Source organism: Mus musculus, chromosome 5, assembly GCF_000001635.26.
Source record: "Mus musculus strain C57BL/6J chromosome 5, GRCm38.p6 C57BL/6J".
Lineage (NCBI taxonomy): Eukaryota > Metazoa > Chordata > Mammalia > Rodentia > Muridae > Mus > Mus musculus.
The window spans coordinates 76234370-76250048 of record NC_000071.6 but is presented as its reverse complement, the minus strand read 5'-3'; the positions used below and the strand labels follow the sequence as shown (position 1 = coordinate 76250048).

At 38.3% G+C, this 15679-nt stretch overlaps 1 protein-coding gene across 13 annotated transcripts in view; it reads left to right on the top strand.

Moving 5' to 3' along the window:
• The window catches only part of Clock (circadian locomotor output cycles kaput), a 95736-nt gene that overhangs the window by 55555 nt on the left and 24502 nt on the right, over window positions 1–15679 (top strand). For 8 of the 13 annotated variants that reach the window (XM_017320648.2, XM_017320649.2, XM_030254101.1 and 5 more), the window contains 10 exons: window positions 1587–1707; window positions 4514–4627; window positions 4735–4853; window positions 6888–6970; window positions 7161–7267; window positions 8032–8179; window positions 9103–9178; window positions 12887–13028; window positions 13667–13767; window positions 14194–14283. In XM_017320648.2, coding sequence (XP_017176137.1) covers window positions 1587–1707; window positions 4514–4627; window positions 4735–4853; window positions 6888–6970; window positions 7161–7267; window positions 8032–8179; window positions 9103–9178; window positions 12887–13028; window positions 13667–13767; window positions 14194–14283 — 1101 coding nt within the window. The remainder of the gene's footprint in view (window positions 1–1586; window positions 1708–4513; window positions 4628–4734; window positions 4854–6887; window positions 6971–7160; window positions 7268–8031; window positions 8180–9102; window positions 9179–12886; window positions 13029–13666; window positions 13768–14193; window positions 14284–15679) is intronic. The other 5 variants (XM_017320651.2, XM_017320650.2, XM_030254103.1 and 2 more) reach the window with 2 other exon arrangements.

Below are 15679 nucleotides of genomic sequence, written 5' to 3'. Positions count from 1 at the left end.
ATTATCTTAGGGCTAACGTTTTGGTATTGAATATCAGTTACTGGGCTCATCCCTGTGAAAGACTAACTCTCATTCTCTTGATAGTCAGTAGAGTTTATAGTTCTCTTTTAGATGTAGGGTTCTATGAGAGTCCCCCATTTCATATTAGCATATCTATTGGTGGTGTCATTGTATAGGTCTTGTTTAGGCAGCAATAATGTGACTATGTCATTGATACAGCTTTCTTGTCATTCTATGAGACACAGTGTCACAGCTGACTTCCTGGTCCTCTGCTCTTACAGTCTTTGAGTCCTTTCTTCTGAGTTGCCCCCTGAGCCTTAGGTGCAGGGTCCTGTTGTAGATAGATCCATTGTGGTTGGGCACATTACCATGAATTGTCGCCTGCATCTTGACACTTTTCTTTATGATCTCTGTCTGCTGCTGCGGAGACGATTTTTTTGGTGAGGGGAGAGAGCTACTTACGTGTATACAGGGATAAGTTTTAGGATGCAGTTAAGTAGTGTACTGGTCTAGTGAAGTGATTACAGTAGGCTCTCCAGTACGACCCATGGCCTCACTAGCTGAGAGTACTTGGCTAGGTTTTCAGTACCAGGCTTGCTTTATGGAAGGAAATGATCTGAGTTGGTCTTGGAAAAATGCAAGATAGAGATGTGGAGTTTGCCAAAGCTACTCCACTTCATATAGTAGAGAAGACTTTGACCATAGAGAAAAGCAGAAGTCATAGAAACACACGGAGGGTGGGAAATCACCCTTTCTCCCATGACTCGCCTTTGTTCCTTACTAGTTTGTTTTAAGCAGAAGCTATTCAGATATAATCTCTACAGGTGTAAAATATAAGCAAAAGGAAAGTACAGCTGCTTTGCCCCCACAGCTCGGCCCTCTGTCCTGTAATTAGTTAGAACAGTTTGGAAAGTGAGAAGCCCAGCGGGATGGCTGGCCTCAGTGGGAATGGTGAGGTTGCTGACGTCTCGCTGTCACTGCTACTTAAGGACAGGGGCATCACACTCTGTGAGTCCGCAGCCATCACCTGTCAAGACAACAACTGTTGATTGGTAGATAATAAACAGCTATAATAATGATAATTACATGCTGGCTGCCCATCTTATACAGGGCTTTGGCAGTGTGGTACAGAATAGATGCATGGAAAAGGTGAAATAAAAATGGGAGGAGAATGGTGTCAGATCTCCTTCACGTAGCTTGTCATTGTTACTGTTTTTGTGTACGATGTCACCATTTAACAGTTGTTTGCATAAATTACAAGGCTGTGGCTTAGAGCCTATAATTTTGTTAAATTTCTCAGTTCCATTATATTTTACAATGCTCAAATTTGGTGAAACTAAGGTTTTTGCATTCTATGTCTGGCTTTCAGGATCACATCGCTCATGAATATGATAGCTGGTATGTTAGCCTCACCAAGTTCTCAATCTCATCTCTTAATATGAAATTTGTAGCTTGACTTTATTGATCTTATGGGTAATTCAAGATTAAGTGCATGTCCTCTGTTACTTAATAGCTATTAGATGTGTTGGAGATGAATGTCTCTCAAAGTGCTGTTGTATAATTTTGTTTTTTTTTTTATTTTTCAGTCTGATCTTGTGGATCAAAGTATATTTAATTTTATCCCAGAGGGAGAACATTCAGAGGTTTATAAGATACTCTCTACTCATCTGCTGGAAAGTGACTCATTAACCCCTGAGTACTTAAAATGTAAGTAGGCCCTACTCAGCAGAGATGCCAGTCTTATATTTGGCAAGCATTATTCTTTACTTCTCTTAGTTTATGAAGACTATAACATGTTTAACTAAATTAAAATAGCACTATTTCATGAACTCTATTAAGTGCTTTTAAAATTGGTGTGTGTGTGTGTGTGTGTGTGTATGTGTGTGCGTGTATATGTGTATGTGTGTATATGTGTGTGCATGTGTGTGTATGTGTGTGTATGTGTGTGTATATGTGTGTGTATGTATATATATATATATATATATATATATATATATGAATTGTGTTCATTTTAAGATTCCAGATCTATTCCAATGTACAATGAGGTCTTATCTTGTTTGTTATAAGAAATTGATCACAATTATGCCACAAAACTGTAATGTATAAAAAGATGGAAATTAGCCATATTTTAAATGAAATCTTATTATATTTAATGAAGTAATCTTTGCTGAATGTTTAATATGATTTCTAGAGCACCAAATATAAAATAATTAATAATTTAAAAATGTTCCTGTCATCAATTAACACAAAGCATCAAGTAGTGAGAAGTTTCTGTAGGTCGGGCTAGTGGTTGACTGGAACTTTGGCTGCCTTCACTCTTGCTGTACTGGTTACCGTCACAGTCTCTTCCACACTAAGCACAGTGACAGGGGACACATTTTTGGGGGGTTCATGGTTTAGAGATGCCTCAGGTGCTGAGGAGGACTTGATAGAGCAGAGCTGTTTACAACATGACAGCTGGGAAAGCAGAAAGAGGACAGAAGGGCTTAGGGACATATCTGCCATGGCCTGTTTCCTCCAGGCTACTGTCCTCCTGTGGTTTATAGAGCCTCCCATGGTAGCACTACTAGCTATGGTCCTTTGTTTCGACAGTGTTGAATTGCTCGCCTAGAATGCACATGCTGGGCTCAGTCCCCCCAAACTAAACAAAACAAAGTATGTGTGTCTAAATTTAGTGTATATATATATATACATCATTGTTTTTGTGTGCCCATTAGTTATTAGATTGTGTTTTTTTATTATTTTTAATTAGCTTTAAATTTTATCTTATCTGGTAATAGTGATATTAATCAGGTTAAAAACTCTATGTGTCCTCAGATTCTATATTAAGAACTAAGATACATATTCTTACATAAATATGTACATGTGTATATCCATGTTAACGGATATTCTTTCAGAAGGGATTATAAAAAGTTAGACATGGCTGGGCGGTGGTGGCGCACACCTTTAATCCCAGCACTTGGGAGGCAGAGGCAGGCAGATTTCTGAGTTCGAGGCCAGCCTGGTCTACAGAGTGAGTTCCAGGACAGCCAGGGTACACAGGGAAACCGTCTCAACACCGCCCCCCCCCCAAATGTTAGACATGGAGAAAAGTTACTTGGAGCCTGTATATAATTGTTTACAGTCAGATTTGCTTTACACTGGTCCTTAGACCATTCTAATACAGTACTTAGAAGAAAGATTTGGGCTGGATTTAATATAGAAATCAATTTTATAGCTTTAGGCAGTATTTGAAGTCACAGAATGAATGGTGTTACCTGAGGCAAATGTGTAGAAAAAGGAGAAGTAGAAAGTTGGCACTCAGAAAAAAAAAAAAGAAAGAAAGTTGCCACTCAGGTCCCAAAGTACAAGGAGTAGAGCTGGTTTCAGGGACTCTCAGTAAGCAGAACTGCTTGGAAAACTGCCTAAAGCTTCTGCTAGGAAAATAGACCCCCTGCTTTCAGGTTAGAGGAGTCTTAGCTCAGTGGCTTGCAGATGGCCTTGGAAAGACTGGTACACAACAGAGCTCCTTCCCCGGGAAGGAGGAGTCCAGGAGTTAAAATGCAAGGTACTTTGCCTAGAAAATGTAGTAGGCTATTTTAGCTGTAATGGCATTGAGTTGGTACAGATAATGTGTTTGTGAAGGAGATGAGGCAGAGTTATAAAGGACCTGTGTTCATCCTGTGCTGTTTAGTTTTTATTCTTTACACAATAGAGAGCCAATGAAGGCCATTTGGGTGGTTTGTAGTTGGAAGGGGAAAATCAAGGTTGAGAATTTTGAAAAAGGCAACTATATAGTTAACACTAGAAGTAATGATAGAGGAAAAAACATGATTGGTAAGTGGGTAGATCCAGTAGAGCACATTTTAAGACTAGCTAGAAAGAATGAGAAAAAACCACCTGAGTGGTTTTTACAGTATCAGTGTCAGTAATATTTGGGAGGGACATAGCTCTGGAGGTGAGAGGGCAGTAAAGAAATGAAGACACAGAAACTAGGGTGCATTTAAAATGGATGGAGTGAGTTCTCTGGTCCTGTAACTAGATTAGCATGAAAAATGCTTGGGGAAATGATGGAAGACCTGATGAGATTTAAAATTGTAGGCAGTAAAGAACCACAGAGTTTGCAGTTCCTAAAGGGTGAGTAGCAAGTGACATGGCCCTGTCCTAAAGAAAATGAGAGGCTACTCTTCAAGGTAAAGATGGGAACAGCTGTTAGTTGTAACACTGGGAAGCCTGAAGCAAGGCAGCTACATAGTCCAGGCTAGACTGTTACCAAGAGACCCCACCAAACCCAGCAGTGACAGGAAAGAAAGGGAGGCCTTAGCTTTAAATAAAGGACAGTGCTAGCTTTAAAGGAGAACAAAATATTTTTGTGAAATTAGAATGAAAAATGGGATGGGAGAAGAAATGAAACGGAGATTGGCTGTCAGCCTGTGCTGGCTGCAGGCATCTGCTGCAGTCATCTGCTGTTAGTGGGTACTTCCGTGGGAGAAAGTGACTGAGAATTCACACAACTTTTTATCACTTATTCCAGCAAAAAATCAGTTAGAATTCTGTTGTCACATGCTTCGAGGAACAATAGACCCAAAGGAGCCATCCACCTATGAATATGTGAGATTTATAGGAAATTTTAAATCTTTAACCAGTGGTAAGTTAAAATGTTTCTTTTATAATGTGTTTTAACTGGCTGTTTTTATTTTTCCAAGCTCTTAGATGCTTAAATATCAGTAACGACATGTCTCCTTGCTGTTTTAGTATCAACTTCAACACACAATGGTTTTGAAGGAACTATACAACGCACACATAGGCCTTCTTATGAAGATAGAGTTTGTTTTGTAGCTACTGTCAGATTAGCTACACCTCAGTTCATCAAGGTATGCTTCTGATTTTAATTGCTCTAGTGCATTCCAGTTCATGATATGAGATTTGGTCTTGTGAGATTTTTGTTATCTTTAGAAGGTTGAAACTTTTACGAACATTGAAATAGTAGTGGCCATTGAGTTACTAAATATGTATGAACTTCATATTTTTACCACAGTTATCTTAGTGTATTCTTTGCAGGTATCCCATGGCAGTATATCACCATTTTCCTGCTTTTGTACAGAGTTTAATGTGTGGTTTAATGTGTGTAGTTTACTATCAGGAAAGAAGTCTGAAAAAAAAAATCCAGATGAATTAAAAAGAAAAAAAAAAGAATGTGCTTTACTGGGTATAACTTGCTATTTGGTTCTTTTTTGATTAATTTTTTTAATGTGTATGGATGTTTTGTCTGCGTGCATATTTATGTATCACGTGCATGCCGGGGAGCCAGAGGAGGGCCTGCCTGAGACTGGAGTTACATACAGTTGTCAGTTACCATGTTAGAACTGAACCAAAGTCCGCCTGGAGAGGCCGAGCCATCGCTCTAGCCAACCCCTGCTCTTTGAGTTTTAAATTACACATTTTTATTTCTTGTATCCATAAGCACGTGTTTAGTAGGGAAGTAGAAAAGTGAACTGCCTCAGTCCCTAGAGACAGGAAAGAAGCCAGGGTGACATTTAAATTTGGGTGACAGCGTAGTATAGAACAGCGCCTGAGTTAACAGTTAGAAGACTATAGTCTTGCACTCCCCGTTAGCTCTTAGGAAAGTGGAGGGCTGATACATGTTTTATTTCATGTAATTCTTACTCTTCTGAGATAGATGCTATTATAATATTTTATATTTAAGGAAGCAAACTTAGGGAAATTACTTGCTGAAAGTCTCATCTAGTAAGTGAGACTTGATTGGAATTATTTTTCTTTTAAAGCCCTGGCTTTTATCTTTACTGAAGAACATGCAAGGAGAGAGGAGGGAGTGTCATGGATTGCTTCGTATAACAGAAACTAGGTTTCATGTATATGAGTGGAAAAATAGTCAGAACTCATGTTAGAAACCGAAAGCAGGGGCCAGGCATGAAACTTGTTCTGTCTGTGGCTTTTCTCCATGAAGAGATTTCAGCATGAGAAACCATAGAAGAGTTAGGGAAGTTGGGTGCTCATATTTGAGTATTACCAAGGTGATGGTAATGGCTGACCCCTGAAGAGAAGAGAGATGGAAGGATGGGAAGATAGCTGAGGTGCGCCGGTGGTGAGGTGAGTCAGTGAGGTAAGATGTAAACTCCATCTCTAAAGCTAGGGGAGATGGGGTGGACTCGAAAACACCTAGAAGGTCACATTAGAAGTATTTATAGGCTAGAGAGATGGCTCACTGGTTAAGAACACTTACTATTCTTACAAAGAGCTTAGCATTCATGGATGGTGGCTCACCACCTGTTGTAACTCCATGTGTAGGGGATCCAGTACCCTCACCTGCCCTCCTCAGGCACTCATGTGGCATGCAAGCAGAAACACATACATACACATAAATAAAAACAAATCTTGATTAAAAGGAAACATTTAATTTGGCTACTTTGATTATTAAAGAATGTGTTGATTCTAGACTCTGGTGTACAGAAGTGAGGCCATTGATGAGATGGGAAGTTGTGAGCTATGAAAAGTATGGCAGTTGGCTTAAACACTGTGAAGTAGGAGGTGTGGACCAGAGGAAGGACATGGGTATCTAAGTAGGCTCTTAGGCACGTGAATGAGTGAGAATGCTCACTGTAACTACTGACCTTAGGCCGGCTGGTGTCTGCCAGGTGCTGCTGTTTTGTCTGTTTTTATATCGGGTGATTAGGAGAATTGTTGGGGATCAAACTTAGGACTTCACAACTTCCAGACTAGCATTTTGTATCACCAGCTGGCTACACTTGTGTTTAATACTAAAATCTAAAATGTATAAAAATTTGTCTAGATGAAAGTGAATTTTATAATGGCCTATGCTAAGAATATTTAATGTTTTCACGACACAGAAAATTACTTCTAAATTATACTTGTTAATTTGTTTGTAGGAAATGTGTACTGTTGAAGAACCAAATGAAGAGTTTACATCTAGACACAGTTTAGAATGGAAGTTTCTATTTTTAGATCACAGGTAACATTACCTTTAAATTTCACCAAAAAAAATGTAATTCTGGACAGTAATGGACTCGAGGAACATAATGATTTTTGAAATTCATTATCCATTTTTGAAAAAATAAAACCCATTCTCCAAATGAATGTTGTCTGTAGTGTAACTAGTGGAACATTATAATACTGATATGTATTATTACTGTATAATTTAGGGCACCACCAATAATAGGCTATTTGCCATTTGAAGTCTTGGGAACATCAGGCTATGATTACTATCATGTGGATGACCTAGAAAATCTGGCAAAATGTCACGAGCACTGTAAGTAGATCTTAATGTTTCTGTTGAGAACTGTTTAAAAACACAGAAGTAGACGCTTTGTTCTAGTAATGAAAGACACAGAAAAGATTTAGAGTTATTTTTATAAATGTATACAGAAGGTACAGGTTTATATTGACCTTGGTCTTACACATAAAGGAAAATCTTATAGTATATTTTAAAAGTACATAAAGTTTCCCAAACCAATTTAACTACAAAACCCAATTTTTGCTTAACATCAGTTAAAGTACTTTAGAACCTAACATTTGAAATAGTTTGGGGAAAATAGTTTGAGAAACTTTACTAAACAATTATTTCAAACAATTATGTTGTTCTGATTTCTGGTTAATTAAAGCTTTACAATTAAAAGGCCTCAGAGATGTCATATGTGACAGTATCTTTGGGGAAAGTGTTATTGTTAATTGCTGCTTCATATGTGTTAAGTATCTTGGCCAGTTAACAGTATGACTTTCAGTATATGGAACTTATTATGAATGAAAAATTTGTGTAAAATCAGCAATAACTGACTATAAAATTGGAATCTGGGAGTTCTAGTTATTTAGGGGATCTTAAACTGGTTCTTAAAAAAAATCTTTGTAGTTTATACATATTTCTGGAAGCCAGAAAATAATTATATCTATATAAAGAGTTAAAAATAAATGCCAGCTTTTATTTTATAAAAAAAAATTGAGATTTTTTTCATAGCTAAGTACAGATCAAAGAAAAATATTTGTTTCTTTCTCTTCTTTTTATTTTTTTATTTTTAGTAATGCAATATGGAAAAGGCAAATCGTGTTACTATAGATTCCTGACCAAAGGCCAGCAGTGGATATGGCTTCAGACTCATTATTATATTACTTACCATCAGTGGAATTCAAGGCCAGAGTTCATTGTTTGTACTCACACTGTAGTAAGGTAATAACTGGAAGAACATTTGTAAGGTGTACTAATAGTCAAAGAGAATTTTTATGTGATTTTTTTTAAATGAGTGATAGTGATCTTGCCCAAGTTTTAATACTTAATACTTTTGAATATTAAGCTTACTTAATATGTGGAAATATGATGTAGGTAGTATATAAATATATAAGGCCTGACATGAGTATTGTGCTATATAGCAAAAGTTGTACCAGCATTCAAATGCCAGTGCACTTCCCGCAAAGCAAAAACCAGACTAGTGTGCCCATCATTCGTCCGTCATTTAGTTTCTCTTCATTTAAATGCTTTGCTCCTACTGATCATTTATAGATGACCTAATTTGTAGAATACAGATTGAATTTAGGCATTGTCTTAGTCAGGGTTTCTATTCCTGCACAAACATCATGACCAAGAAGCAGTTGGGGAGGAAAGGGTTTATTCAGCTTACACTTCCATACTGTTGTTCATCACCAAAGGATGCAGGACTGGGACTCAAGCAGGTCAGGGAGCAGGAGCTGATGCAGAGGCCATGGAGGGATGTTCTTTACTGGCTTGCTTCCCCTGGCTTGCTCAGCCTGCTCTCTTACAGAACCAAGACTACCAGCCCAGAGATGTTCCCACCCACAAGGGGACCTCCCCGCCTTGATCACTAATTGAGAAAATGCCTTACAGTTGGATCTCATGGAGGCATTTCCTCAACTGAAGCTCCCTTCTCTGTGGTGACTCCAGCTGTGTCAAGTAGACACAGAACCAGCCAGTGCAGGCATTAAGCTGTAGATATGTATTAGGGTTATGGAGCACATACAGAAAGTACAAATTACTGATGGTTAAGTGAGATTCCTAACAAACACCAATTAATTGCATCTCTGCAGTATTTTAAATGAATGACCAAACATTTAAAATTTGGTTCTTTCCATTTGTAGTTATGCAGAAGTTAGGGCTGAAAGACGGCGAGAACTTGGCATTGAAGAGTCTCTTCCTGAGACAGCTGCTGACAAAGTATGTTTCTTACAGTCTCTTTTTTAAATATCTCATTTTCCAATAATTTATGAGAGAGATTTGATTATCCTTTATAATTTTTATTTTGAATTTACTATTTAAAACCTCATTTACATCTAAAAAAGGAATCAAAGATTTTTGCTATTTAAAAGTTAATTAGGAGAGAGAAAATTGGAATTAGCAGATTAATCGGGATGAGTAGGTAATGAGGCAGGTTTTGGTTAAAAAAACGTGGATGCTTGAATTAAGATGATTGACTTTAAGATGTGACGGAGAATTAGTGGCTGCAGACGAGTGGAAGACTTTAACCAGGCAGCACTAAGGAGGGGCTCCCCGGGCTGGGCTTGAGGAGCACTGATTATGGGGGATACTAAGCCAGACGTCACCACAGTCACAAACCATGTGACACAGAGGTTTGTTCACTCCAAACCTCGAGCTTAGGGAGTGCAGCGTTAGCAGGGGACTCAGAGTCTGGAGACAGACGCCCCCACTTCTATGGGACCTACAAGGAGGTTGGTGAGGTCTTATGTTTCCAACAGATGAGGAGAGAAGTATTCAGAGCCAGGGTAGAAAATGCCTGGTGATTTGTTTATCATGGACTTTGAAGATGGGCGGAAGGTTCTAGAGGCTGAGAAGCAGTGAGAGGTGTGTTCAACAAGACAGGCTGGGAAAAGCTGCACGTTACTGAAGGAGGAGATGAGACACTGGGGCCATGCCCTCCACCCCAGAGTGAGAAACTGTGAGATCGGGTGTTTTGCATTTACACATACTAACATGTATGCAAGCAGTCATGTTTCACCCTGAAATAAAGATGCATACTTGGTTCTTGTTCACTACTGCATGTAGAAAGACTTTAAGGGGACACTGATTCTATCTTAAGTGTGTGGTGGGTGAGGAAGCACTAGTATATATGTTATACCCGAGGTAGCGTTTTGCTTTTGGTTATGGTGAAATAAGTGTTCTCATCTCTGTAAGGCAAGACTGTCAGTCGAGAGAAGGACCACAACAGTTTAAGTACAGTAGGAAAGGCTTGAGACAATTTTCGAGAATAGGGAAATGAGCCCCTTAGTACACTTGGGCAATTCTGCTGACTAGAATTGAGCATACTTACCTGAAGTAAGTGGCTATTGTAGGCCACCCTTGAGCCTGTGAGCTATAGTATAGGAACAGGAAGCATGGTTTAAGTTGTCATTTTAGTCTATACTGCTTATACATGCTACAGTGTTTACTGTTCCAAAGCAGAGACAGAGTGACTGAGGTAGGTTTAAGGAAAGGGTCATGGGAAGATAATAGGAACGGATAGGGCAGTGGGTAGGTAGTTCATGTACAGAGTGACATCTGGGGAAATGGCAAAATGGAAGATTTGGAGCAAGTGGTGACTTCCTAAGATTTTACAGAACTTCGTGAAATAAAGCACTATCTTTATTCTGTTACTTACTTTGTAAAACTGTGTGATAAAATGACAATTTTAATGGTTTTAGAGCACACTTGAGCATTGTAGCATTTCCAGTGTTACACAGCTGTCACTCCTGCCCACGCACAGAATGTCCTCATCCTCCTAACCGTGAACTCTGAAACAACTTTCTGTCCTTGCCCTCCAGCTCTTTTCAACTAAGGGTTGGTTTGTTTGTTTTTGATTTGCTGCTCTGAGTACTGTGAACAAACTCATACAGTATTTGTTCCTTTGTGGTTGGCTAATTTTATTTGGTATGATATTCTCAGGGTTCATTAAGTTATAACTTGTATCAGATTTCCCTTTATTTTGGGGCTGAGTAATAGTCTGCCATGGGTGTATCCTCTTATTAGTCTGAGAAATACTGGGTTGTCTTCACCTTTTATTTGCAAAAAATAGTGTGAACATAGGTAGACATACAGATTAGTTTCCACTTCTCTTTGGATGTTTACTAAGAATAGAATACTGGATCATATGGTAGGTTACTCTTTGTTAAAGTGAGGAAAACTACCACACTATTCTCTGTAGAGGCCATACCATTTTTACAATCCCATTGCTAAGCCATAAGAATTCCTGTTTCTTCTCATCTTTACCACACTGAATGCTTTCTGAGAAGTAGGGGGTTTTGTTGTTGTTGATTTGTTTTGTTTTGATTACATACAGGGTCTCACTATGTAGTACTCAGTAGCCAGGAACCCAGTTATGTAGACTAGGCTGGCTTCAAAGAGAGATTGTCCACCCAAGTGTCTGCCGTGGGTTGTTTGGTCCTAGCCATGCTAATAGAACATGAGGTAGCATGACTGGTTTTGATTTGTATTTCCCTGGATAGTAAGTTTGAATAATATATCTGGTGAGGGTTTTATATCCTCTTTGGAGAAGTATTTATTTTCCTTCTACCTTCTTTATTTTCTTACTTAAATACTCATTCATTACTCTTTTTTTTATTTTTAATTTTTGTTTGTTTGTTTGGTTGGTTGGTTGGGTTTTTTTTGTTGTTGTTGTTGTTTTTTGTTGTTTTGGTTTCTCTGTAGCCCTGACTGTCCTGGAACTCACTCTGTAGACCAGGCTGGCCTCGAACTCAGAAATCCGCCTGCCTCTGCCTCCCGAGTGCTGGGATTAAAGGCTTGGGCCACCATTGCCCGGCTATTTTTAATTTTTTTGATAGGGTCACATATGGCCCAAGCTGTCCTTGGACTGATTATGTACCCAAGGATAACCTTGAACTCCTGACCACCCTGCCTCTGCGTCCCAAGTGGCTTTTGATGTGCCACCATGTCCACCTTGTTCTCTTTTTGTTTTGGGTTTTGTTCTTTCTTGACAGGGAATTTTGCTGTGTTGCTCCGGCTGAGCTCAGATGATCCTCTTAATAGCCTTTGCAATGTTGTGTTTAAAGGTGCAGGCCAACTAGGTACAGTTGTTCATGCCCATAATCTTAGCTTTTTAGAAACTGAGGCAGGAGGATTGTCACTGGGTCATGGTTTGTAGTGTGAGACTTTGTCTCAGCAAGAAACAAAAGTGCATCTCTTCACATGCAATGTGTCTGTTTCCATCTTTATAATTGAGTTTTTGTAGAGAGTTTTATATCCTAGATATTAAGTACTGATCAGATACTGATGTATTAATACCTCCTCTCATTCTTGTGGGTTGCTTTTATTCTGTTGGCATTGTCTTTTGATGCATAAATGTTTTTAACTTTATGAATTCCAGTTTACTGGTATTCTAATGTCATAAAACCATTTCCTTTGGTTTCTTTAAGAGTTTTATAGTTTTAGCTCATAATATTTGATCTACTTTGAGTTAAATTTTTGAACTTAATACAAAAGTCTAACCTGAGTCTTCTTATTTTTTAAATAGAGAATGAAAACAAACTATTAAATAATATTTTTTCCTAATTAGTACACATACATACACATACTTTTTAGCCTTATTTTAGGCAAAAACTAAGAATGATTGAATCTCTCTCTCTCTTTCTCTCTCTCTCTCTCTCTCAATTGTACACCCCAGTCTAGCTGTCCCTTGTACTTTGGGGGATTCCAGCTGTTCCTGCCTCCCATCTTGCCACAAAAGTTTTGGGATTACAAAGGCATGCTACTGCACCCAGCTGTGGGTGGGCTCTGGGAATTCAAATGTAGGTCCTTTATGGTTTAATGGCAAATGCTTTTACACACTAGCTGCCTCTACAGCCCTGATAAAACTGTACTGAGACCTCTACATTGAGCACTAAGAAAGCATTTATGTTCCTCTTATCTCCTTAGAGCCAAGATTCTGGGTCTGACAATCGTATCAACACAGTGAGTCTCAAGGAAGCACTGGAAAGGTTTGATCACAGCCCAACTCCTTCTGCCTCCTCTAGAAGCTCACGAAAGTCATCTCACACCGCAGTCTCAGACCCTTCCTGTGAGTGCCTCAGCTGAAAACAAGCATGTTTCAAAGAGGTCTTCTCAGTTACTTGTGTTGCTGACATCAGTACTTTTGTCAAGCACATCTTCAAATGATAATCTTTTCCAGTTTTGAAGTAAAGCTTCCATTGAGAAGCAAATTATCTTTAGAAAAGAGTTAAAGTGATGAAAGGATGATATGTAGGTGGTAATGCTCTACTTAAATTATTCCTTAAACAGAGAAAATTCTACCTTTCATTGTAAAACCATGTAAATAAGATTTATGAGTGTTTTGACTGCATGTGATCTGTGCACCAAGTGTGCCCGGTCCCCATGGAGGTCAAAAGAGGTTTTCACACCCCGTGGAACTAGAGTTATGGATGGTTGTCAGGGAAACGCTGGGCCGTTTGTTAGTGTGTGTGGGAGTTAGGAAGCCTGTCCCTTGAGGGTGCTGAGGATGATGAGAAACTGTGCTTCAAGTTTTACTATCTCACATGGTTGCTTTGTCCTTTACAAAGGCGTTAAAATTGTAGGCATGGATTTAGTTTTTATCTAATAACAAAAAACTAACTCAGTTTGTCTATTCCTTGGAGCATATGTTGAGATCAGTCATTCATACTGTAAGTACTAATTCTGGTCTCTGTTGACTGTCTTTAGCCACACCGACAAAGATCCCTACTGATACTAGCACTCCTCCCAGACAGCATTTGCCAGCTCATGAAAAGATGACACAGCGGAGGTCGTCCTTCAGCAGTCAGGTACGCCTTTAGCGAACTGCACAGCCTTGCAGGAGCCACAGGTGTGCTCACAGATGTCTGCGGTACCCTTTCAGGAAGGATCAATCTTTTGCTGACATAGGACACTCAAAATCTTTTCCATATTTGAAGTAAAATGCTAGACTTTTGTTTCTAATTGTGAAACAGTGCTAAGTGAGAGCTACTATTCAGTTTTAGTTGCCTTCAGTTCAGTCACTCAACTTTTCATGGAGTGTACATCCAAGGGCCTGAGCTGGGCCCCATGGGAAAGAGAAGAGAAGAGAAGAGTAGAAAGGGCAGCTCACTTTGTACTCAACAAAGTGAGGTTGATTGTCAGTGAGTGATAAGCACATCATATTGTATTGTGGTGGAAGTACTCGAAGACGAGTGTGAGCGTCACCTCATTGTCATCTTTTATTTTGCTTCTAGTCCATAAACTCCCAGTCAGTTGGTCCATCATTAACACAGCCAGCGATGTCTCAAGCTGCAAATTTACCAATTCCACAAGGCATGTCACAGGTATTTTTGTTTGTTTTAGTTGAGCATTTACAAATGATAATTGCATTTAAGCAAATATAGTTTTATACATATGTATATATAAATACATATAAAGGCAGTGAATCTGGACGTATTTAGAATATGTAGTGACATTTTTGTTATTTGCAATGATTTTGGTGGACCCTTACTAGAAAGAATCACAGATAAATGATGGTTTTATATCTTCTTGCTTACTGTGCTGTAACATCTTATATATAACAACAGCCTACAGGTATGATAATCTTAAACATGAAATATACTAGTTCATTTTGTCCCTCCTTATGGATATTGGAAGACTTGAGTAACTATATATTCTGTATTGATTCATTTATTTGCACACGGGCTATTTATTTAGTTCTGTGTATATATTGAGTTACACATATTGGATGCTGACAGTATTTGCATATCTGTACTAACAAGCTACTTGATCTAAAAGAATAACATAACTAAAATACCATGTTAATTTAGTCTACACACATGATTTGGAGCCTTAAATGCAGCTTAAGTGGAAAAGGCCAAGTATGGTAGTGTCTACCTGTGTGTGGGAGGTTGAAGCAGAAAAATCAGGAGTTCAAGGTTATCCTCAACTATATAGTAAATTCACAATCAGCCTGAACTACATGAGAACCTCAAAAAAAAAAAAAGAAGGAAAGGTGTTTAGAAATGTAAGATGGCCTTAGTCCAAAGAAGGTGTGAATGCTGAAATTGGCAAGAGGAAAGGAATTCTCAAAGCATTACTGTGTACCTTCGTGTGATTTATGGCTCATTCAACATTTCAGAAATGTTAAGAACACTACTAAATAGTAATAAATATAGTGGGAAATCTTCTATTTTATGTGGCACTAAATCCTGATTTTTAGCCAACTAACCTATTAAAAGCTCTGTAACAGTACTCTTACTAAATATTAAATTTAACCTTTACATCTTATTTTAAAGAATTGACAGAATTTTTATGTAATATGTAGACATTTAATACTATTTGTTCCTTAATCTCAGGGTGTCACTTCAGGATGTTATTAGCAATAACATCTTTATAGAGGTGTTTTCTTGAGATGTATACTGTGTCAAACCCACAGCTAAGCATTCAGTGTTCTGTTCTCATTCAGCATGCACTTTACTCAGTTGTTCTTGTTATCCTGTACTCTCTGCTTGTTTCTATTTTTTCTGGTTTGTATTTAATTAGAAATGCTTCAAATTGTGACAACATTTACATATAAAAATAACTTTAGTGACAATAAAATATATGTATGACCTAAAAATAAATACAACATTTTAACTAGCATTTTAAAAAGGCATGAGAAAGTTGAAGGTACTAACTTTATAATGTTTCTTAAGCCTAATGGAATGTAATATCAGATGGTCATTGCCATCTTCAAAA